Source organism: Stegastes partitus, unplaced genomic scaffold (assembly GCF_000690725.1).
Source record: "Stegastes partitus isolate 25-593 unplaced genomic scaffold, Stegastes_partitus-1.0.2 Scaffold142, whole genome shotgun sequence".
Classification (NCBI taxonomy): domain Eukaryota; kingdom Metazoa; phylum Chordata; class Actinopteri; family Pomacentridae; genus Stegastes; species Stegastes partitus.
In genome coordinates, this window is record NW_007577873.1 from 284,339 (window position 1) to 309,435 (window position 25,097).

At 40.9% G+C, this 25,097-nt stretch overlaps 3 protein-coding genes across 4 annotated transcripts; 1 reads left to right on the plus strand and 2 right to left on the minus strand.

Moving 5' to 3' along the window:
* Positions 1-1,017: 1,017 nt before the first annotated feature.
* Positions 1,018-10,901, minus strand: lats1 (large tumor suppressor kinase 1). The gene is made up of 8 exons (XM_008279029.1): positions 10,777-10,901; positions 9,723-10,173; positions 9,020-9,140; positions 7,023-8,482; positions 5,838-6,420; positions 5,097-5,279; positions 4,052-4,158; positions 1,018-3,971 (listed from the first exon to the last, which is right to left on the minus strand). The coding sequence occupies exons 2-8, from the start codon at positions 10,062-10,064 to the stop codon at positions 3,462-3,464; spliced, it is 3,306 nt and encodes a 1,101-aa protein (XP_008277251.1). The 5' UTR covers positions 10,065-10,173; positions 10,777-10,901; the 3' UTR covers positions 1,018-3,461.
* A 1,272-nt stretch (positions 10,902-12,173) lies between these two features.
* Positions 12,174-17,125, minus strand: nup43 (nucleoporin 43). The gene is made up of 8 exons (XM_008279030.1): positions 16,940-17,125; positions 16,436-16,558; positions 16,001-16,078; positions 14,258-14,420; positions 13,981-14,116; positions 13,735-13,886; positions 13,490-13,606; positions 12,174-12,722 (listed from the first exon to the last, which is right to left on the minus strand). Exons 1-8 carry the CDS (start codon positions 17,057-17,059, stop codon positions 12,493-12,495), a joined length of 1,119 nt encoding a protein of 372 aa, XP_008277252.1. The 5' UTR covers positions 17,060-17,125; the 3' UTR covers positions 12,174-12,492.
* Positions 17,126-17,417: 292 nt separating this feature from the next.
* pcmt (protein-L-isoaspartate (D-aspartate) O-methyltransferase) lies at positions 17,418-24,683 on the plus strand. 2 transcript variants are annotated; one of them, XM_008279033.1, is made up of 8 exons: positions 17,418-17,598; positions 20,779-20,883; positions 20,989-21,020; positions 21,397-21,501; positions 21,690-21,810; positions 22,778-22,863; positions 22,991-23,217; positions 23,688-24,683. In XM_008279033.1, exons 1-7 carry the CDS (start codon positions 17,418-17,420, stop codon positions 23,168-23,170), a joined length of 810 nt encoding a protein of 269 aa, XP_008277255.1. In that variant the 3' UTR covers positions 23,171-23,217; positions 23,688-24,683. The 2 variants fall into 2 exon arrangements, with proteins under 2 accessions (XP_008277255.1, XP_008277254.1); XM_008279032.1 differs by having other exon boundaries at positions 22,991-23,160.
* Positions 24,684-25,097: the final 414 nt, after the last annotated feature.

The following is a 25,097-nucleotide window of genomic DNA, read 5'->3' on the forward strand; positions in this document are numbered from 1 at the left end:
AACTCTAATGTGCTGTTAGTGCTGGCACATAGGAAAAAAATATTTTTTGATAGACTTTCAAAATAATGCACTGTCAACATTTGTATAGTATTTTTATATCATGTATTTTAGCTGCATTGTTGTCATGGTTTAGTCTGGCGCCCTCTGGTGGTATGAGCTGATAAAAACCATCACATTTAGGTTTATCAAGGAATGATTGCATTTTCTTACTAATGATGACTGACCATTTCTGGGCAACAAAATCCACCAAATAAGGCTTTAGTAACTTTTATAGCTGTAGACTTGTGTATAACTATTCATAATAAGTTGACTAGATGCTAACAGGAATTCATATTAATTCCTCACAGGTGATCTATTAATTATCAGTAAATGACTTATTAGCCATTAATCAAGTTTTATAAATTATGCCTTATCAAAAAGACACTAATAACTATAATACATGATTGTCAGTGGTAAGGTCTAAGATTGAGGTGTTGTTATATGTTCAACTGCCTGTAGGAAAAGTTTATTTATTCAGGGCAACAATATGTAGTTATGAGTGGAGGCTGAAGCTAGGGAGCATATTAAGTGGAGATGAAAATATACCTTTTACCATATTTGCATATATTTGTTATCTATAGAAGTTGATTACATGAGTTTCTGCTTCCAGGATCATTTAATACCAGAGCTTGTAAACCTGCCAACATTAACGTAATCTCTGGAGCAATTACAGATGATTGGAAAAATGTGATGCTTTGAATTGTTAATGTCATGTATCCTAATCCATCCATCCGTTATCCATACACCGCTTAATCCTCACTAGGGTCGCGGGGGCTTGGGAGTCTATCCCAGCCGACTAAAGGCGAAGGCAGGGGACAACCTGGACAGGTCGCCAGTCCATCACAGGGCTACACTTAAATATTAAATATATACAATTTTAGATCAGCAGCTTAATTGATAATGAAAATATGTAGCTGAAATTTAAATAACCAGTTAAGCAGTCCGTTACTAATCCACACTAATGAAAATACATCAGGGTTGGTGTGCATGTAAAAACATGTGTTGTTCTTTACATTCTTTATTTATCACCCTCTTCCCTGTTCCCAAACCTCCCAGAGCAATAATGTACACAAAAATAAAATTCTCACACAATGAAAACACAAAACCAGTGCAGAATGACAGTGGTCACCATTAAGTTCATAACAACTACATTCAGAGATCTTTCCTACACAAACAGAAGTACAGCGGGTTACAAAATCATCATGATATGTCAAGAAAAGAGTCCAGTTTCTCTTTATTTTCAATACGGCAGCACAAAAAGGTCAACTTTGACAGTGGGCTGTAGTGTTTCCTCAGGTCACCGTGTGAAGTTTAGAAGATGATCGGGTGCCAAAAAGGAAGGCATTTCTGGGTGATTGTGTAACATAATACCACAAAAAATTATGTTCATAGCGTTGTGATAGTTGCTTTCTAAATGTGGGTTATTGCAAAAAAAAAAGGGGGGGTCAAAAAACCCCACCTGTTTAGTGCTTTGGTTGAGAGACGAGCATTGAATGGCAATGAAAGTTCAACAGAAGGCCTTAGATCTATTCAGAGTCTTGTGATTAATGTTAAAAAGTACATATTGACAGAAGGCAGCAGCAGTGGACACTGACGAGGGCCTGCCCAGAGAGAAGAACAAAAAAAAAAAATCAGCCGACAGGGAAGAAAAAAATATATTTACATCCACTGTATACAACTTAATTTATAAATACATTTTAGGTATAAATTAGAAAAATATAACAACCTACTGTAGTTCAATCACCTACTTCTACTCTCATTTAAAATGCCAGTCTGATTATTAACCCTCTTTATATTTGGTGAAAGATACAATTAAAAAAAAAAAAAAGAATCAAAAAGGCACAGCAATGAATAATTAGAGCAACGTATCCCTGCACATTTCTATGAGTCACTAAATCCCCATTGCAACAGACATTAAAATATAAATTAAGACAATTCTTACCAATAAAAGTAATTCCAACAACAAAAGATTCCCACACTCAAACAGCAGCTACACTACCTGTTACAATTTCTTAAATAAATTAAGGCTTTAAGGGGGTTTTGCGATAAGTCGTCAATGAGAGCACCCTGATTCAGCTTTTTCCTGCTTTCTGTTCCTTTTAGGGTTTTCAGGCAGCACACATCATACAGTGTCACCTCTCACAAATTAAAAGTACAACACTTCTGGAAAACACGAAGGGATCTAGAGAAGTAGATCGACAGAGGCCACAGACAGCATCTGGTCAGCTTAGCTTAGCACGAATATGGGAAACAGAAGACCTGATTCTGTCCAAAGGTAAGAACATCCACCCAGCAGCATCTCTAAAGCTCACTAGTTAACATGTCAGATCTGCTTTGTTTGATAGGTACAAAGCTGGAAGTGTTGGCTGGAAACCTGATGATGTACCCAAAAATCAAATGGCTACTGTTTTATGCTAAAATGCAAAGACTTTAAAGCACTACATTTTACATTTCACTGAAGATTTGTATGTGCTCTGGTTGCAAAATAAGCATCTGCAGGTGTTTATTATAGGGACAAATTTAAGAAGCTTCAAGCTTTTATAAAAGTCAAAGTTTAACAGTAGAATGGCCTCACAAATGTGGCCCCCCTCTTGTTAAGTATTTGGGCAGCTGCCTCTAAGACACGAGACATAACTAGAGTCGTAATGAGAAGTAGTCAACACACGCAAAACTATTTGGCAAGAATATTTCAAGAAAGTTTGGATCCAACTTTTCAGATGTGAGGTTTCTGATGCCTTTCTTTGTCATATATAAGAAGAAGGATAACATCTTTCAGGTTTTTCAGTGCCCCAGACATGTTAATTAGTCAGCCTTAAGTCCTGATTATACTCAAACACGGACAGCTGCAGACACCACAAACGTGTAGTTGTTATTCTCCTGCTCTCTTGTCAGCTGACGGGACTCACATCCAATCATACATACACACTGTGGTGTAGTTGTATGTGGACACGAATTGTGGGCTGCATGCAAACATCCACAGAGGGGTTTGCACAGACTCATGGGCTAAAAGAGACGATGACATTTACGTCACATGGATCCTTGAGTACTATCCAATTAATAAAAAGTATAGCTCTGGCCTGAGTGGCGTAAACAGGCAGATTTCTTATCCTTGGACCAAGGCAGGGTACCTTCCCTAGTGTTTATATTAAGCTATGCAAAGCTATTGCCAGCTAGCTTCATATTTAGAGCTATATCTTTAATCCTATGATCTGTCTCTTGTCAAGAAAGCAAATGTTGAACTAGTCCTTTAACTTATAGTGTGAATTTACTGTCAGTTAATGTGATCGTGCGCTGCAGAGTGTTCTGACTGTTCCTACAAACATATACTCCTACGTTCAAGGATTTACATGCTGTACCGTCCCCTTCACACACAATCCCTTCCAAAACTTGTTATATACAAGCAGCTCAGCTAGCCTCGGCTGCTACACGTAGACCAGGTCTCGGCCCTGTGTCGCTGCACCGGCTGCCTCCTGCACCGCGCCCTCCGAGTCCGCCTCGTCCTCGTTGTAGCCCTCGTACTCGATAGGTTTAGGGCAGCTGTACGGATGACCGTTGTCGTCGAAGAAGCGCCGGAAGGTGAACTCGTAGAAGGCGTGCTCAGGATGCTTGCCGTTGCGGAACCAGCAGTTCAGGGTGTCGTTGTGGTTGTCCTCGCCGTCGCTGTCACTGCTCCACAGTTTGTCTGGGTCCACGGGGTCAAAGTTGGAGGTGTCTGTGGAGTGAGCGATGGTGGGGATGTAGGGCGCCACCTGCTGTCTCAGGTCGCTGGAGAAATCGATGCTCTTAAAGAAAGGATGAGTTTTGATTTCGTCTGCGCCGTTCTTTCCGAGGCGGTCTTCGGGGCCGCGGCACAATTTAACAATGAGGTCTGACGCCTCTGGGCTGAGCTTGGCTGCTGGGGGAATGTGCAGCGTGCTCTTCCAGTTTATCACCTGATGTCAACAGACAAACAACATGAGGAAACAATAAACTCTGCGGACACAAAACCTTTCACTGCTGGTGCCTCACATACCTTCAGCTGTGTCTCCAGGGGTGTGGTCGCTAAGAAGGGAGGCTGTCCAACAACCATTTCATACAAGATGACACCAACACTCCACCAATCACAGAGTTGGGTGTATCCTGCAGAAGATTACAGAAAATATTTTACTAAACATACTGTAAACTTCTCTTAGGAGCGCAGGGAATCTATTTTGGTTAAGACATCTGTTCAAATGGTGCTCACTTCTTAATCTTAATTTTATTGTTTTGCATAATGACAAAAAATACAAATGTCAGTTATGTGTCAGATGTAGCTTACAATGTCTCACTGCAGCTAAAGGAAGAATTCATATGTAGGTCAATAGTACAGTAATCTGCAGGTAATTTAAAATCTTTTTTTAAAAGGAAAATTCAGCTTCTCTAACATGAAGCAATTTGACTGAACTGGGTTGAACTGCAGGCTGCGTTTACTCAGTGCAGGTAGGAGACAAGTGTGGAAACAAATTGTACATGTCAGTAATACAATATCTGAGAAGAAGCTACCATTTCTTTCCCATCATTTTTACACCTGTGGGCACTTGGGAAAAATGTCATACATGTTGAGTCCAGGTTTTCTTAAATGTATGTTCCTAATGGCACTTTAACTGCACTGAATATATTTTTGAGTTCTCTACTTCTAGCCGTGGTTGTGCAGTTTCCATAGAGGTGCAGAACTTTATGTTGTATTAACAAATAGGCCAACAGTGACTGAAGCAAAAAAGAAAAGAATTATGGAAATGGAAAAATTATGACTTTGGTGCAGATACACTTGGCTTGGAAACTTTTACAAAATAAATTATGTACATCCTACAAAATGTAATACTGGTGCTGCACATGAGCAAAAATCAGATTTTTAAAACGTACATGCTAAAGGCTACGCCAAAAAGTCAACACCTCAAATCTGAACCCACTGCTTGTCAGTAGATTCCTGACAAACATAGTGCCACAAGTGAAACATGGACAATCCAATGTAAAAAGAACACAAATGAAGACGAACATTTACTTTCACATCAAACTCCTCTAGCTCTGGTCCACTGTACCTGTTCTGAGCAGCACTTCTGGTGCTATATAGTTGGGTGTCCCCACAAGTGAGTGGGCCAAACAGCGCTGGTGCTGTCGGGCCTTTCTCCTCTCCAGAGGCTTCAGGCGGTCTGTACAGCGGCAGTTGGCTGGATCTTCCCATTCCTTACTGAAGTCCATGCTGTCCTGCCTCACGTGGTCCCCTGGAAAGAGATCACACGGTGCCTTTAAGTCACAGTGTTTATGTTGTCAGGAGAAAGTCAGAGCACGACAATTGCAATAGCTTAAATAAGAAACTGATCAGCTGTCGTTTCTAAATTAAAAATCCTGCAAATTCAGTTATTCCAGCTTCACAATATGTACATTTGCTGACTTTCTAAGTACTCTGTGGCAGTAAGCCGAATGTCTTTGGGTTATAAATGGTTAAGAAACACCAAGCAAGATGTCAACTCATGTATGTGTACTTTACTTATGTTTTTTTTATTTTTTTTTATTTACAATAATATTATTTATATATCATATATAGACGAGCTGACCTTAAAATAACTAGCTTGTTGCTGCCATGTAGCAATGTTCTACATCTAATAACAATTAATAATTATAATTAATGTAATAATGTCATTAAAATGTGACGGTAATGAGAATGTAGTTTTTTTTAACTTAGCCCATTCTTATTTGACAATTTGTGATACATACCGTAGATTACAAGGTAAAGTTATTACTACAGATAAACCTTTAATTAATAAAAACTTAATACCCACCACTCTGGTAATACTTGGAGTCATGGGTCCAGCGGAAGCCAGTGCAAAGACCAAAGTCGGTCAGCTTTATGTGTCCATCTCGGTCTATGAGGATGTTGTCAGGCTTGATGTCTCGGTGGATGAAGCCCATCTTGTGAACGCTCTCTACAGCGCAGGTGAGCTCTGCAATGTAAAACTGGGCCAGCTCTTCTTTAAAGATGCCGAGTCGAATAAGAAGGCTCATCATGTCCCCTCCAGGGATGTACTCCATAACAAAGTACAGGTTGTCCTTGTCTTGGAATGAATAGTAGAGGCGCACCACCCACTCGTTATCGGCCTCAGCCAGTATGTCCCTCTCAGCCTTGACGTGAGCCACCTGGTTTCTCAGCAGCACGTCCTTCTTGCGGAGCGTCTTCATGGCGTACAGTGCTCCCGTGTCCTCTTTCCTGGCCAAGCACACCTCACCGAAGGCTCCAATGCCAAGCGTCTTGATTCGTTTGAACATGGACTTATCCATCTTGGCCCGCTTTAGCCGGATGTAGTTAGATTCCTTCTGACAGAGCATCATACGCATTTGCTCTTGGGCTTCTGAAGACAAACCCACCTGAACACAGCAGAAAGTCAAAAGTCAGCTGTCATATCCAACATACAACAGCCAAATAATCCAATAAAAAACACACACATCTACTCCTGGTTAGAAATGAATGCCATTGAGAGAAACAAATGAAAACTATTAAGGAAATTAAGGAAACCAGTGCAAAATGCATTTTAAAAATTTACTGCAGACGCAAACATACAATATCTTCCTGAAGTGTTAATCACCACATTATTAAAAAATAAATAAAAAATACAGAAACAGTGTCAGGATCAGTAAGATGGAGGTCATGGAGTGGCATGCATCCAACATGCTTTCATCAGAAGATGCAGTACATATAAAATACAAACATCAGTCTCTCAGCACCACCTTACTTGAATGGCTTATGTGTGTGGACTGTTTTGTGTCACAAGACAGCAGATATACCTTTACCTTTTAGATCAGCTGTTAGTGACAGCAAGGAGAGAAAAAGAAAGAACAGCTAAGAATAAACAGAACAGCATGAAAAAGACCAAAGTCAGATAGCATAGTGATGACAAGATAGTAAAGTTTGGAAAATAGCAAAACATGAAGGAAAGTCATTTAAAAGTGGTCAGAAAATTCTTTCTCACCCTTTGCATCTCATTTTCCAGCTGCTTCCTCCTTCGAATCCGCTGCTGATGGTTCTTCAGGATGTTCTCTACATGCTGTTCCATGAAGAACTTAAAGGCCTGGGGAGAATACAGATTAACTCTTCCGGACTCGCCCCTCCGCTCTTCGTCTTTCTTGTTGCGGCGGACAGGAACAGGTGATGTTGTGATTTGCTTCTTCTCCTTCTCTGTTGGTACAGTGCTCTCAGGACTTTCTGATGTCTTGTCTCTTGTGTTTTCACCGCTGCTGCTCTCCTCTTCAGCAGGCTCCTCTCTACCTGTGCCAAGCTTATTGGCCCCTGCATCGTATGCTGGGGGGCAGGGGGCCGCCTGCTGCTGGAGGAGGTGCTTAGGGTAGGGTGGAGGGGGCCCCTGGTAGCTGGGAACCTCTGCTACAACAGGGATCTGAGGGACAGCAGCTGAGGGTTCTGGGTAGGCAGGTGCAGCTGTAGATGGAGGTACCTGCTGCAGCCACGGAGGGTGTGTGGGAGCGACAGCAGTGTGTAGTTCAGGTTTCTGGACACGCATGCTTTTGACTGGCTGCAGGATAGGAGCCTGTGTGATGGCAGTGACAGTGGTAGCAGAGGGCTGGGAGCTGGCTGGGTGAGCAGGTCTACTGTTCAGCTGGTGGTTGTTGAAAGAATTAGAGCGGACAGGCTTGTTGTGCTGCCATGACGGGGACAGATCCTGGTTGCTGCTGTTGCCAGAAGAAGACTGGGGTTGGTTCGAGGCCAGAGGAGCCTGGGACCAGGGCTGAGGAGGACCGATACTGTACATGTCGAGGTTGTGACTGTTCCGGTTGGGAACCATCATGGACTGAGGAATGTTGCCACCGTTGACATATGAAGGAGACGATGCAGGTCCACCTGCCTGCATCTGCTGATCAGTGGGACTGTGTCGGCTGCTCTGGTTGACCGGGTAGGGGGGAGGGGGCTGTCTACTGCCTCCTGCCATGTAGTCAGGCTGGGGAGAGCCATTCTGAGACCAGCTAGAAGGGAAAGTGAACTTACTCCCCCCAGGGCTTTGCATTATGATGGGCTGGTGGCCGACAGGTACTGGGCTGATCCCACGCTGATTCTGAGGTGGTGCAGTCGGGTACCCATCAGGCCAGGCCCCCTGGGGTACTGGAGAGATGCGGGGCACAAGGTAATCCATGTTTCCAGAGTACCGCTTGGTTGATGGGTTGCTGTCCCAGGATGATGCAGGAGGCATGGGAACACGGTTTGGTGGAGGTGTGACACTGCGAACCTGAGGAGGCAGCGGAGGGTTAACTCTCTGGCTGTTAGCAGGGTGGCCCTGTGGGAAGGCAGGAGGCGGTCCAGGACTGTCTGAGCGGTACATCATTCCATCCACCATGAGAGGACCGTGTCGTGGAGCCAGAGACTCCTTAGAGCCTTTCCAGCTTGGCCTCCTCAGCACAGCCTGCTGGATATGAGAAGCTCCTACGGAAACAACAAAAAAACACAATCAAGCTGAAGGGAAGAAGGGATGAAAAATAACTTGTAGCACCTTACAGCTGACATAATTAAAACCAATGCCCATGTAAAATTATTTCTATTAGATTGAAAAAAATCCAAGAATCAGCAATTAATTTTGGTATACACAAAGTTATTTGGAATGACGACAAGAGGTGAATAACACTGCTTATTGTAAATACCTATGAATTTAGAATGTTCTGGTATTTGTTTTTGCAATACCATAACATTTGTAATTAGAGAAAATAACATCTGTTGTTAATAAACAGATACAACATTTTCCTTGTGTGGACCATTACTGACATTGTAAATGAAAATCAAAACCCTCTACTCAACTTTTTCTACTAACTGATGCAGTGACTCATACTCTTTGTAACCACCTATTGTTATTTCTTTAAGCAAATGTCCCAAATCCTGCAAACAATATCAAGGTTGAATGAACAGGTCTGGATGGATGATAAAAGAGGAGAACCACTAGTTAATCCCAGTGGACTGTTTACATACCTGGGGCTTTCAGGCCTGTAGTGTTGGGGTTGGCAACAGCCATCTGTTCCCTCATTGAGTCTTGGTAGCTCACCTTACCCGTGTAGTCTATAATCATCCCAACACCACGACTGCTGCTTGGCTTAAGAGGCAAAAGTAACACAACCGACATTTAGAGTTTGGGCAATCAAAGTGGGATTAGATGCAATTGAGCTGTAATTACATTTAATAAACATTTTATTTATTTATTTTTTGCTAAACAAGTCATTTAAAGAGTCTGAGGTGTAACCTTGTACAAAATAAGACTAGCCTTGAAAATTAGAGAGGTGGACGATTTTACTTAAAATACTACTTTAGTACAATTAGTCAGTGATCAGAAGAGTCAAACTTCTAATCAACCACTTGCTGCAGCTCTGAAATTCCTGTCCAACACAAATTGTAGAATTATTTGTTACAGCTGAACACAACAGCGCTGCATACTGTTCCACCTGTTCATACCTGGACTGCACACACACACGCAAAACAAGTGGCAACTGCCAACTCAGAAACTACTTTGGTATTGTCAACTGTACAAGCTTGCCATTCCACTTTGCATACCTTTCATTTTCCACATAATTCTCCGGTAAACAAAGGGCACCAAGTTATTATGCTCTATTACAGAGATATGCATAGAATGACATTATTCCACAATCCTTCACAACAACCAGTATCACACTCATCTCACCTCCTCAAACGCAGGGGGTTCCAGCAGCATGTGTTTGTTACCATCAGAGCCTGAAGCGCTGGGCTCATTGGCAAAAGGCAACAGGGACTTGCGGATCTCCTGTAAGACCTTATGGTGGGGATTTTTGGGGTTGCTGCAACGCCCCTGTTGCCTTTGATCCTCAGGATGCATTTTTCCAGGTCCACTAATGTCCACTTTAGGTGGGTCAGAGGGCTTGGACAAGTTACGTAAGCTGTTCCGTATTTCCTGCAGCATTTGTTGGCTGTTGCCGCTGTAGTTGCTGGCGGGGAATGTTTTGGGTCTCATCTGTCTGTATCCTTCGGGTTTCTCTCCTCTCTTCATGTAAGAGCATGTATGATGACAACGAAGGGAATGAAGAGGATGTCACCAGTCCAGGGTTGCAAGGATAGCAAGGGTATCCGATGTCTGACCTCACATCTGCATGCTCCTCCTGAGAAAAAAAAAACAAATAGGAAAAACCAATGTCAGTTGTACTACCAGTGTAGCTGTCATGTTATCCGACAGGGCAAATGAGACTGAACGAGTAGTAATAAACAGATACACGTTAGATTATTTAGTACTTAACGTGGTAATATGAGCCATTCACTGAAAAAAAAGTTTAATTTCACTTGATCTGCCATTTCATTTTAAGTTCAACCCGTTGTACGAAAATTAAAATGAACGAAACCTGCCTCAAAAGAAACAGTATCCTTGCACAAATCAAGACCTCTTCCACTTGTTAGCGTCGTTAGCATTGTACGCTAACAGAGCGCTACTTTAATGCTAATTCCCTTTAGTAGGGAATGGTAACAGTACATGCTAAAAGTGTTTGTCATGTTCGCCGAGATACTTCCACTACTTAGCCACCCACGACTTGCACACTGTAGTTAACACAATTCTAGTTTCCATAAAACGAGACGGCGCAGCAGAGCCTCCGCGGCCTGTGTGTTAAAGGCATCCATTTGCTGCTAGGCTAATTCAACAACAGGTTGCGAATTAGCCTGCTAGCTCCGAGAACACAACTGGCAACAGCTAGCTGAGTTGGACAACTTACCAGCGGCTGTAGCTGCCACTTTCCTCGACACTTTTCCTATTTTAGCAACTAACGATGGTTGCTTGACCTTTCTCGGCGACAAAGACGCGGTTTTAAGTCAAAAATGCCCTTGTTGTGCCGTGCTGGCTGGTTCCTAGTCGTGTTGAATTCCTGGGATGTCTGAATGACAAGTACAACAGCGTCAAGGTAGAAAACAAACCGACAACAATCACTTCCGGTGACTGCAGCTTCAACAATAAAACAAAAATCTGTCCATTATTTAGAATTAATTTAGATCAAAGGAAAATATTGGGAATCCCTGGATTCGTTTGGCTTTTCATGTGCAATTCATACTGTAAACATTTTAATAACTCTGATTTAAAAACTATGTATAATTGATACTGCAGGGACTTAGCCTTAATACAGAATTTAGACTAGATTACACTTAACTTTATTGTCAATACACAGACTAGAAGTACTATTGCAACGGAATGCAGTTTATTATCTAACCAGAATTGCAAAAGAAACAGTAAAAGTGCAATGCAATGTGAAATTCTATATGAAAAAAAACAAACTTTAAAGACAATATGAATGTAATGAATGGAAGATATAAACAATATAAGTAGTATTAACAGTATAAACACTGCATGTAATTATAAAGGAAATACAAATATCCAGATTATATATAAGGACGTTTCTTTTCAAGTTAATTTGTATTTTTGATAGTTCAGCAGGGTTTTACTCCTTAATATTTAAAGAAGGTAAATTCAATTAATTAAAAAACATAGTAGAGATAAACACAGTAGATACATTCTAACACTTTCTCTTCATTTTATTTATTGTTCTTGATGTAAAAAAGTCACCTGAAAATCATTGTTTTGTACATTTGACATAAATGATAAAGATCATATGTAAAATGTAAATACAAATGTGCAAACAACAGTGCAGGCACATAAAACAGTTTTCAAAAATGTTTTTTTTTTTTATTTTATTTTAAATTTTAGGAGAATCTCAAGACACAATCAAAACCAGTGACTAAGGATGCAAACATAACTGATCTCTCAAAATGTTATCATGTTAGAGCTTTGATTTTAAAAGAAACACCAGAAGTCCCACTGGGATAATCATTAAGTAAAGCCTGGGAAACTTCACACAAGTTACTCAGATGCTGTTTGTAGAACTTTTCAGCCTTCACTTCACACCTGCACCATTTATTTACCTGTAAATAATTTACTTATTACTTTATTTACTCATATCTAATCAACACCACTGATCCGACCAGGTAAAGGTTTAATGTTTTATTTACAGCATCTGCAGTATTTTAACTTCACTAAGGGCTCAAGTAGTGCTGGTGTTGTTGTTTCAGCCTGCGATGGTCAACTTTGAATTTCTGTTTCAACAAATCAGTCAACAGAGTCTTGAGATATTCATATATTTTTTTATTTTTAGGAAAAGAAAAAAAAACAGTTTTATATGTCTTTTGTACAAAACGACTGTTAAACTGAAGAACTCTGCCTGGAATGATTTACAAAAACGCTTGATCCATGATGATCCATTACTACAACTGCAACTTACGAATGAAGCATTGTGTCAGACACAAGTAACGCCAAACGTCTTAACATACAGCATTTTGGGCATCCTGTATGATTCAAAGACACAATAAATCTTCTGTTGTGAATGAAACTGACATCAATAAACATCTTCATCCACATCTTGTGCATTGCACCAAAAACCCTTTTAAACTGAAACCTGTCTGTTGACAAAAATAGCCTCTCCGTCAGTCCCACAGACAAGACACTGTCCAAGTACATCCAAGCTGTTGACGGACAGCGTCTGGCTGGGCAGCATGTGACTCGTCTCCAGACGGCCTTTACTGGAGTCTCCACTGAGCCAGGCGCTGATGAGGGACTGATTCCCTCCAGCTGGGGCCATCGCACTGCGAGACATTATGCTGCTGTTCCTGCCACCTGAGAATACAATAAAATTAATTATTAAATTAGAAGTTCATTATGACAGCTGTACTGTTGTATACTGATTGTAGCTTTCCTAGCATGTCAATATGCCATCTTTTAGATCTTGGCTGACTGTCAGTTTGTCTAATAAGCAACAGATAGCAGGTAAAGACATTAAACATACACACATCCTATGACTAAGTTCATTGTGATGTCATGTATGGTTATCGATGCTTGCTGCAGCTGTTTGCCGATAAAATTTGGTGACTGGTTTAGAATTTGGGAAGCCAGAAGTCATTGTTAACAGCTAGAAATGAAAATACTTGAATAAAATTCAGGATGCAAAATACGCCGTTTGAGCATTGACACCGTATTGTGAGTTTGCTGGTGTGCAGGTTCCATGTGTTCGTGGCTCACAGCAAAGTGAGCCTGGAACAGGAGAGAAACAATGAAAAGGAAGATTTGATTGCAAAAAAGGAACATGTCATTTATAGAGCTGCACAATTAATGAAGAGAACATTGGTAAATAACAACACACCTGCACACCATTTTCACTCTAACCTATAATGCTTACACTACATAACGGGTGAACATTGTAGTTATACGATGGTAAAATCTAACCTTAAAATCTTCTGGATTACAACACCAATGGCTTTCACAGTGCATCTTTGTTGTAGCAGAAATGACTAAAACTTTCTAAAAGGTTCAATACTGGTCGAATTTACCAGCAGCAGCAGAAAAGTCTGTAAAAACATCATGTCATCATCCTTAATTTGACTTGCCTTGTAAGAAGGAGGGCATGTCTGAATGTGAGGAAGTCTCCCAGTGCAGCAGTGAGCCATCCTCTGAACACGTGAACAGATGATCCGGGTTGGTTGGGTGAAAGTGGACTTCCCACACTGTCCAGAAATGCAAGGAAAAACATATATAAAACATAGTAAGAATTATGTGCATGCATGACATCTCTGAAATTAACTTTTTATTGTCGTATGGGTAAATTCATTTATCTGGCCACAATGAATCTTACTTTCAGCAGAGTGTGCCTCCATAAGTGAGAAGGGCGCGTTGCCTTGTCTCACATCCCAGACACACAGCATGCCATCCTGGCCTCCTGTCGCCACAATGTGCTGTTGGTTTGGATGTCTGTCCACACAGTGCAAAGGAACTCTATCCCCTGACCTTGTGAAAACAAATAGAAAAACTTAAAAAAAACGCCAAAGAAAGAATCACGCTCTCAAACCAGAATTTATTTTTTTTTAAAAACAGATCTTACAGGGAGAGAATCTGGGAAGGTGAGTTGCTTTGTTGCCTGATATCCCACAGCTTGAGTTGGCCGATGGAGTTTACTGTCAAAATCTCTGTTGTCCTCAGGTAAGTCACAGCATGAATTGTGCTGCTGTCCGCATTCTCTAGCAAAGGTTAAACAGTTCAATAAACAAGTTAGTGTCAACTTAGTTCGCGAGTGGAAAATGCTATCTCGTGCTAAAAAACTAATTCTGTCTGCATTTTAACATGACGGTCTGGCTACTGCAGCGTAATCTTAATCTCACCTATGACTCGAATCACTCCCTCCTGGTCGGCTCTGAAGACGATGATCCTGCCATCTTCACCGACTGTAACAATTTCAGGACTGCTGCATACAACACCAGTGCATGGAGCGTTGTCACAAGGATAACGATGCGCTCTTGTCCAGTGCTGAACAACTGATACTGTCTGCAGTCAACAGAAAGGAGACGCAAGAAATTCAACCACAAGTATGCTGCATATCTCACTGCACAGTTCGTCTAACATTCCCTTCCTTGAACTGCATCATATTTGTATCGCAGCCAGTCACAGATCAGGTGCTGTCCTTAGTTAAAGGTCACATATTGTGAAAATGTGTTTTGATTGTGTTTTGGTGTGTTTTATAGACTTTCAACTGCCTTTCCTTTAGCTCTCCCACAACTAGATGGCTTCCCAGCTGCACATACCAGTAAGATTTTTATTCAGTTTCTACATTTGGACTGGAAAACCAAAAGTTGTCAAACAAACAGAAAAAAATGTAATTAAAAAACAATGGCAGTAGACTGAGCTTTTCAAAGGGACCTTAAAGACACAGGAGCTTGAACAGAGTACTTCAGACAAAGGCTGAGCAGGGGTGCTGCAGCTATGTCTGCTATTAGAGATATATATTGTATGTTGCTTATATATAGTTTTCTAAACATAAAGCATATGAACATATTCTGGTAGATCACAAAAATAAAATCACTAACCTGTAAATAAGCATGATATGGACTCTTTAAGCTTGATTTGAAGCCAATAAACAAAGACTGGGTGGGTGACTCAGTCACTATTGGCCCTTTACTGCTGTTGTTTGCTGTGCTCCTGCTCTCTGTGCTCACATATGCTGTATTTTAATGCAAATGAATCCCCAATAGAGCTGTTCTCACTTACTTATTTTTCTGTTTCTGTTGTCATACAACAAAACGAGCAGGGCTCCAGACTGCGGCCAAAAAGGTTGCTCTTGCGACATTTTTTTGAGAGTGTGCGAGTTAAGAGTTCAAGTGGTCCCATTGGTGCAAGTGCATGATGATTATTAAGTTGTGTTAGTGTTGCTGTAATCGTAGACCGCTGCTGTGTTAAACACAGTGGTGGAAAGCAGCACTTTTATAACTTCAGCATACTGCGGTATTTACGCTTAAAAATGCCGTCTTCTCGTGAAAAGTGGAGCACACCTACATGAGCGGTTTTTTCTGCTCATAGAAAAGACTGCATGTAGAAAAAAAAACACTTGGTTGATCTTGGACAAATCTGACACTAGAATGCACTAGTTTACTCTTTTCAGAACATTTTTTTTGTCACACACCGGTCTGAGCACTGCAGCCACCAAGCAGCAGCTACCACAGCCTGCAATGTGGGCCATTTAGGGAACATCAGTAAAGTAATTGGAGTGTCTACCGATAAGAAAATGTTCAGCAAGTGATGTGCTTTGCCTGTGACAAAGTGGGAAGGTGTGAACAAATGAGAAAGTTGGTCGCACCAGTGCAGCCAGTGAAAATTTCGTATACATTTGTCTCGCACAGGAGTCACCCTAAACATGTGACATCCATAACTGTATTTTCCCACCACATTCTTAGTTATTTTTCATTTATATTGCCTAAGTTTCAATCAAAAATTGCATTTTCACTTAGTAGAACAATGATAGGAATGTCTCTACCTGTGATGTGGATGCTTGTAGTTTGTAGAGTAGTTATGATGACCTTGTACATAAACTAGATCTGTGTAAACACACTGTATGTAAAACCTGATGGTACCTGACTGTTTTGGTGATGGCGGAAGACAGTGACTGCTCCCGTCGATGATGCTGTGACGATTCTGTCTTGGTCCAAAAACTGTAAATAAATAACAGAAACAAATTGGGCCTGGTTGTTGGAGGTATTCCTCTAAAGCACACGTATTAGAGTCAATATAGATGCCACATTAATGTACAGTACATTTTTAAAAATCCTTTTATCCTGGTAAACTGCATTCATGTATTTCTCAACAGTGACAAATTCATACAGTTATCTTTTGTAAGAACATAGCCTTGTTTGTTTAAGTCAGACCAAGTCCAAATCAAAGTCGACAATAAATGCTATCAAGTAGTGACTGTAGTTCAGTGAAAAGCCAAATAATCCCAGTTTAATTTTTACAACACTGCAACCACTATAGGTTTGTCAATTAGCTTCACATTGCATCAGGTGTCTTACCTGAAGGTCGAGGACATCTCCATCGTGCTTGTGTTCACATAAAAGCTGCGGGTCTCCTTCAAATCCATCTTCCATAGCAGAACCTCCATGACTCCCAATGGACCAAAATGAAATCTTGTTGAGCTGTAAGAGACAAACATTACGGGTAATTAAGCAGAATTCCAACAAATGTTGTCATTGCAATGCTGAAACTGACCAGAGTCGGTCATTATTTTACTTTCTCTCAAGGAAATTTAGCAAACACAGCAACAATCCAGGTTAGCTGCCTTTAAGCATGAAAACAACGTTGTTACTTTACCGTAAGTCACATCTCAGATACAAATTTAACATGCTCATGTCGTGAAAACTACACAGTAAAGTTAGTGTCATGTTACTCTAATGGACACAAAGTGCGTAAGTCCTCCAACAAGCAAAATATGTAGAACTGTGTCATTTTTCAAAGAAGTTTGGCGCGACGTGGGCTCATTCTCATCCAACGTAAATATGAAGTGCCAACTTGCTCACCTCGTTGTCCCACGAGCCAGTCGCAAAAATATCTGGTTGCTGCAAAGACGAGTGCGATACTGGCCGCCATCGCGTCTTGCTGATTTTCTGGGACACGTACTTAGCATTTATGCTCTCCATTAAAACAGAAATCGCTTTTCCTTCTTAAAATAAAAATTGACGTTAGCTTAGCATTCATGAACAAGACTGAAATGTACGCGCCGGCTACGCCATACGTAACTACGGTGGCCCTGTAGGACCAAACCACGAGCTTTTCTCACAGTCGCTCTCTAACTTGTGACGCACTCCACCTAGCGGCTGCCGTTTATGTTACTGCGGCAAATCTGATAATGCACTGAGTGAGGAATGTGGCTTATTCCCTGCAACTAACATTGGCTTAGGCACATATCCATACAGATTTAATTGTTTCTATAAACTATGGCTCTGTGGTGTGTGAGGGCGTGTGTTTGAAAGGCGGCCCTGCAGTAAAATCATTTGGATGTCTGGTGACGTATCCGCCGCTCCGCCGTCTGCTCTGGAGGTTGTCAGCTTCATCGGCAAAACAGTTGGCGCAGGCGCGGCACTGACAGCTGCTGTCTACTTACTCCGCAAAGTCTGTTTAATAATGGCCTGGAAATCTGGAGGAGCCAGCCACGCAGAGCTTGTCAACAACCTCCGTAGTAAGTACGAATGCTTCGTTAAGCGACAGCACCGACGCCTTCACCGACACGTCGCTAGAAATCGGTTTAGTTTGAAGGCTGGTGTGAACACAGGAGCGGCAGCTAGCTGGTTGCTAAGCTCTGTGGTATGTTGTTGTGACCTAGCGTTACCTTCCTCCACCCCTTTCTCGGACCACGTTTACGCTTAGTACAGATGCATGCCTCCGTAGTTGCAGAAAAAAAGAAACATTAAAGACATGAATTACCTCTTTATTGTGCTTGAACATAGAATATTTGTGCAGCTCAGTTGTGTGTGGAGTTGGCTTAGCCTGCTAGCTCTATGTGCGTCATTTGGGACGTTGTAGCTAGCTGTAGCAGCACTACCAGCGAGCAGCCGTGCCCACTTTCATTGATGGCTGTCTCTATCATTCACTGTGCTTTTACGTGAATGGCAGTGGCAGCTGTAAACGTGAGGCTCGTTTCTACAGCGCCTTTGTTAGCGGGTGATTGAAAACGACAACTTGCTGTGTCACAGCGGCGGTTAGTTATTTGCTGGCTGCAATGAACGAGCAGTGACTCAGTGTGCCACCTTATTAGACGACTGGTATGTGGTGCGAAGTCCACTACGATCGATGCCATCCACATGGTTTTATCTGCAATCAGATGGTAGTGCATTAGGTGGTAAATACAAAAAGTCAGGCCTATACAACTACTGTAATAACACTCTGGCTCTGCTGCTTCTTCCATGCACATCACCAAATGACGTTGATTGTGATGATATCTGCAGACTTGAAAGTGCAAGTCCACATTCAATATTAAGTATCTACCGGGTCTATTTATATTCTGTGCTGTCCAGCAGAGCGTTGCAAGCTGCAAGCATTTTGCCAAAAGCTGCATGGTTTGGGGTGCAGTGCCTTGCCAAACTAAATAATGCTAGAAAGATTCTCTATCCCAGTTTATTATTGACCAAATGTTGCAACTGGTGAAGTAAAAAAAAAAAGAGATCCAGTATATAAAGAAGTTTAACCAAATTATTTGCAGGGAATGCATTTTATCATATATAAATATGTAATAGTAAAACAGTTAAATGCTGAAAATCAGCAAGTACAATTTAAACAAATTAGCCTCTCACCAATGACTTTGCTCATAAAGTCCCTTCAGGATGTCTGTTGATGATGCAGGTCATTTTGTATCATCGGTACAATAGCACATTTTTCAAGTGAAACCTTTTCTTTCTTAGTTAATAGTAGTTGTGCTAATTAAAGCAAATGTAGTATTATTATTTAATTTGATGTGTTTTATGTGACTGTTACTTTGTTCACTTAACTGGACACTGACCCATTTAGGTGCACGAATGGCTTAAATTTAACCCTGAGTTTGCATAAGCTGCATTTAAGCAGGTCACACGCAGGATGCATGCTAATTCACGTCTTTTCTTATTGTCTCTGTCCTCCTGGTCAGTGCTCAGGACTGGTCAGCACAGGCTGTCATAGTTGTTTTTCAAACCTCGAATACCTCTTTAATTTTTAAGGTTCACCACCCAGTTGCATGCTGCAGTCAGATGTGCCTCCAAATTATACACGAAATGGTCGTATAGCCCAAAAACAGCATTACATTTCTGTTGGTATATTGGCAAAGACAAATTTGAATTGTGAGAATAATTACAGTTAGGAAGCAAACAGCTTGAGATGTGCCAGTATGGGTTATTTTAATTTCAGAAATCACTTGTAGGTGTCCATCTGGCAGCTTGTATGGTTTATTTGTAATGTATCCTAAAGCGGCGCATAGCTCTAAGGATGGGGGGGAGGCAGTAATGAGAGCAGCACCGGCTGTTGTTGGCTTTTCCTGCCTTTGGCTCAAGCTGCTACAGGAACCTGTTAGGAGGGGTTATATTGAAGACACTAACTCTTTGCATTTCTGGTTCTTTCCATGACTCGTCTCCAAGCTTTAGTGCTTTTCTGTTGCTTACATACATTATATGTGATAACCACAAGTGTTGCCTGTACTTGGGAAGCATGTTTTATTTCATCTTGTATTTTTCTAGAATATTTTCAGGTTTTCATATTTGGCATATTGTGATTTGTATGCCTTGTATGTTTATGTTGCTAGTTTGTGCCAATGTATAGGTTGTATCATGTGCCATAATACAGGTGAAATCCTCTGTCACAGTATGGGCGATCTTACATCACAATATCAATATGTATTAAAATATAATACATTTGCTGAGAAAATAAGTAAGGACACAGTTAAAAGGTAAACAACACAACTCATACAGGAATGGCTGTTTTTGGCTGATCAAGTGAATTAAAAACCTGACAAATTAAGATACACCATCAGTAAAGGTACAAAGTTTATATAAACTTTAGTTTTTGCCTCAAAGCGGTCTTGATTTGGAAAAATGTCCACAATATTCTTAAACACGCAGACGTACAGTTTGTGTGGCTTTCTGTAGGTGCTAGCACCTGGGTGGCACATAGTCCTGTATGTATGCTGCAGTCTTCTGCTCATCCTTTATTTTTCTCTGACGTTCTCATGTTTCTTGGCATATTGTTATTTACGATTTAATTTTTGTCCCTCATAAAAATGTTTTAATTCCTTCGTGTCTCAGTATTTTCTGCTCCTTATTTGCTGTTCCTTTATTATAGACGCACTGTTATGTTGTTGTTAGTTTATGTGTGCCAGTGGCATAGGCTGATCCATGATAACAGTATGCACAACTTTATATTAAAATGTGGACACAAGAAATGACTGGAAAAGTTATTTGAGAAATAGGTATATTGGGTAAAAAAAAATAGATCTGACAGGATTGTCTGTCCAGATGCTGGACAAATTACCACAGTGACTCCAATCTGTGTATTTCCAATTTACCAGAAAGCAGACTGGGGTATTCATTTAGAGAACTGCCCTCAATGGTCTAATACACTGAGCATTACAAAGGTATCAGCTCTGATAATTGACAAACTCTCACAGCATGTGTCATATTACCAAAGCGCAAATGTACGAGTCATTGTAGTCGTGTTGTTGTGCTTAGTGTCCCTGAATTTACTCTGTTTTTACCTCTGAGTTATTTCTTGTTTTTACCTCTGACTTATTTCTTTCATGTATATTTTATCTGGGTTTGATTCTGCTGCATGATTATGTAATCGTTTTCTGCCAGTGTCTCCATAACCCACAGTGACACAAACTCTTATGCATCCTCAGAAAATGGCATTATTAAATCCGACAATGTCTATGAAGTCATGCTGGCCACAGACCGAGCACACTTCTCTAGGTGTAATCCTTACATGGACTCACCGCAGTCAATAGGTATGTCTGCTCTTGTAATCATTCATGCATCGCAGCACAGCGCAAAACCGTTCTGAGATCTGAGAAATGAACTAACCTAATCTGTGCCTCCCTCTTTACCAAAAGGCTTTCAAGCAACTATCAGCGCCCCACACATGGTATGAATTTAAGGACTTTCAGACATTTCTGCATCCTGTGAATCACAGTTTTTTGTAAAGCTTGCTCCCATTCAGTCACTGCTAATTTGCTATTTTTACTTAGATGATAATGAAACCTTAGCTATTTTATGTATTTGTGTTCAATGTTGGCATGTTAGATTGTGATATTTGTCAAAACCTTAAGCAAACTAATAAAATGAATCAAAGCTTTGTACAGCTAACAAACAGAAAGAGGCAAGCAGTGATGTCAGTTGGCTAGCTGCACCTCATAGATGTCCTGGGTTTAACCTACTGCTCGCCAGTGTTAGCTTCAGTATGAATGTTGACTGAGGGACTATAATGTCGTTTTCTTGTTGATGCCCCCCCCTCCACCCAGCACGCATATGCCCTGGAGCTTCTACATGATCAGCTGTATGAGGGAGCCAAAGCTCTGGACGTCGGCTCTGGCAGTGGAATCTTGTCTGTTTGCTTCGCACGAATGGTGAGCCACATATATGACGGGTAAACACATACAATTTCTCCTTGGTGTCAGTCTGATTTATTACACTGGTCGACACATTTATGTGTCAGCCAATCAACATAAAATCTGAAAGAAAGAGAAAAAAAAATGTGTGTAATGAGGTGGAATTCTTGTATGAACTGATCACTTTCCCTTTTTGTGCTTTACAGGTAGGTCCAAAAGGGAAAGTTATAGGAATCGATCACATCAAAGAGCTGGTAGATGATTCAATAAACAATGTGAAGAAAGATGACCCCAGTTTGATAACATCGGGCCGAGTCAAGCTATTAGGTAAGATTGTCCTGGATGCAACATTATGGTGTTTAGTATTCGCTCTGTCATTAGACTTTTTTGGAAATAGTTTGAAAGCTTTCTATATTTTATAAAACAAGAGACACTGGAACGGTCATCACAGTGGAGAAAACCATACAGAAGCTCAGTAGGCAGCGTGCAGCTCTAAATAATTGAGCAGTGAGTACCTGCTTTCACTTTCTCTGCAGGAAGATTGAAGTGCTGCAACAACGAGGTCAACAGACACTCTGTATTGTATGGTTTTACAACTTCAGTGTTTCCGTATTTTCCCCCTGTGTTTTTGGATGTCTGTAAATTCCAATTTTGTAAATAATTTCGCTCAAGTGCAATTAACATTTTCTGCATACTTCTGTGTGTAATTTGTTGAAATTGGATTTTCATCTAACAGTGTTTGCAGAAACAGTTGGGGGGGGAATATTCCCAGCAGTGCAATAAAAGGCGGCACAACAGAGACAGAACAGAAACAACAGATTGAAAGGTGTAGGCTGAAACTTCAGCTCATTGCGCCCACCCTTTTGAACAAAACACAACCAATATTTTATGTCAAAATGTAACATCACAAGAAGAGCTTCTTTTGTTATTTTTGGCAGATGTCAGACCAAATCAGCTATTTTCAGATACCTTTCATGGAGCTGGGAGACTTATTGGAGTGCTTAATCTGTAATAAGTCAAAATACTGTCACATTACTCATACATTATTAAGGTAGTGAGGGAAGATGTTGACGTGTAGTTTTGTCAGTATCACTCAGCTGTTTACAGTATGAGTTTGAGGCATTTCTTAGTTTAAATAACGAGGTGAAAATGGAATCTGCAAGTTTGTTAATGAGGAACAGTACAGTCACATACAGCCTTCAAGAAGAGCTGTATATGACAACCTGGTGAAGACATCCATCAGTGCTGCATTGAGTTTGGCAGCCTGTGAGTGATGCCCTGGTGTGTGTTTCAGTGGGAGATGGACGATTGGGCTATGAGGAGGAGGCGCCGTATGATGCCATCCACGTTGGCGCAGCGGCACCTAATGTCCCCCAAGCTGTGAGTCTCTGAAAGTTTTGAACTCTGTTGATCAAGGCCACATATTCAAGATTGACAAAACACATTTAATGTATTTTGTGTTAAGAAATAAAAAAAACTCTTTACATCTACCTTGTGCCTCTTGCAGCTTCTGGACCAGTTGAAGCCGGGCGGCCGGCTCATTCTCCCCGTGGGCCCAGCGGGTGGAAACCAGATGCTGGAGCAGTACGACAAGATGGAGGATGGCAGCACCAAAATGAAGCCCTTGATGGGGGTGATTTATGTGCCTTTAACAGACAAAGACAAGCAGTGGTCCAGGTGGAAGTGACTTCCTTCTCCCCCTCCTCCCCCTCTCTCCTTCTCACAGTGGCAAAGGTGAAATGGTGTGGCTTGGAGCAGGCAATGGATCACAAGGGGCTGCATTTTGCTGCTTGTTGACATTTTTTGCTTCTTCCATACCATACCAACTCGCTGCACGTTTCCTTCATTTTATTTTAACACCAGTGTGAATTTGGTTCTGCCCAACTAATGCAGTTTATTCTGTTTGGGACCTAAACACGAGAGAAATAGCAGCAGTGTGAAGGCATATGCTTGGTTTTCAAAAGCATGACTGCTTTGTTAATTTGGATGCTTATTAGACAATAAAACTCAACCTCGATTTTTTATTTTTTATCTTCTCTGTGAGATGTAGAAAGAAACAGCTACTGTTTGACTTTTATCACGACAATGTATCGTAACATTTTGCATGAGATTCTAACTCTTAACTCTGTTTGCATGACAAGAAGGTGGCTGTTTCTTGCAGGTCATCATTGTCTTTTCTAACATTCAAATTCCGTGTCTCACAGGGATGAACTTTGAAGCGGAAGGCAGTCCATAATCCACCTTTAAGTTTGAACCTGGAGAAAACTTGGATGGGGGTCAGCCCTTGACATTTTGTTCAAAGCATAACAAAACATGCTCTTTTTGTTTTACATCTAACGAGGGACTAGAGAACCACACTGATGACAGCCCTGAGGGGCTGGGAAGAAAGACTGCTTGAAGCTCAGCACAGAAATATTGGAGAGAGCTTTTTGTTTTTCTTTTCAGGCCTGCATCCTCTTGGTTACATATTCTTTTTAACCGCTGGATTTTAGGTTTGTTTTTCTTTTGTGGTCTCACCATTTGAATTGCAATCAGACGTTTTTACGGCATTACATTTCAGCAGCATCAAAGCTGAATGTAGGAGGAACGCTGGACAACGAAGAAGAACGCCTGAGCCTTTTAGATAATTCACCTAGCTACAGTGTGTGTGTGCGTGTGTGTGGATCATCTAAGAGTAGACTTATCTGCTAAAATATGAGCTTTCTTCCCCTGCCAGCAGTATTACAAACACATACAAACACACACACACACACACACACACACACATATTCACACACATTCACAGGCAACACAATGGCTGATGTAACCCACACATCCTGTTTTATGTGCAGCACTCTTAGGTCATTCTACACATGAAATAAGCAATGCATCGGATCATACTGAACATACTCCAAAGAGAGCAGAGCACTAATAACACCGACACGCGTGCTTTCACTTGGTGACGTGTTGCTTTCTGCCGCTGGTTTCCATTTACAATTTGTGCAGGCTCTTCTGGTGACTGCCAGTAAATGGGATAGTCACTGCTTTGCCAAAATAAACTCCAACAATATTAAGCAAATGAATGTCTGTTTTCTTGGGAAAAAAAACATGGAATCAAAAAAAGCACATTTTATTTTGAGTGATCTAAGTTATGGATGCTATTTGGCTTTCACAGTTTCTGGAATGGCATATGAAAATAAAGAGATGCTTATGTTTTTGTCTTTCTTTTGTTACTGAATTTTTTGTGCACAGGCTGCAACAGATATTTTAGAATAGTGAAGTCAGGGGCACAGGACCATTCAACAGTCTGAAAATCTGCTCACCAAAATTAGTTTGTGAACATTTAAAATAATTTTATATTTAAATTTTAATTATATTACTTACAAAATCTAAATGCACCAAACTGCTAGGAGTACAATTAATAATTCTGGTAGAGAAGTTGTCCTTTGTTTTAACACTTTTTTTTTCCCTCTGAGAAAAGCAAAATTTAAAGATGGCAAGAATTATATCAATGTCTGATTGTAATTTCACACAAAATAGGTTAGAATTTGTCGGTGTTCAGTGAATGATGTCAGTCTCCATGGTAGTTAAATAATCTATAGAAGCAGTGAAGCTATTGCTGGCTCGTAAATTTC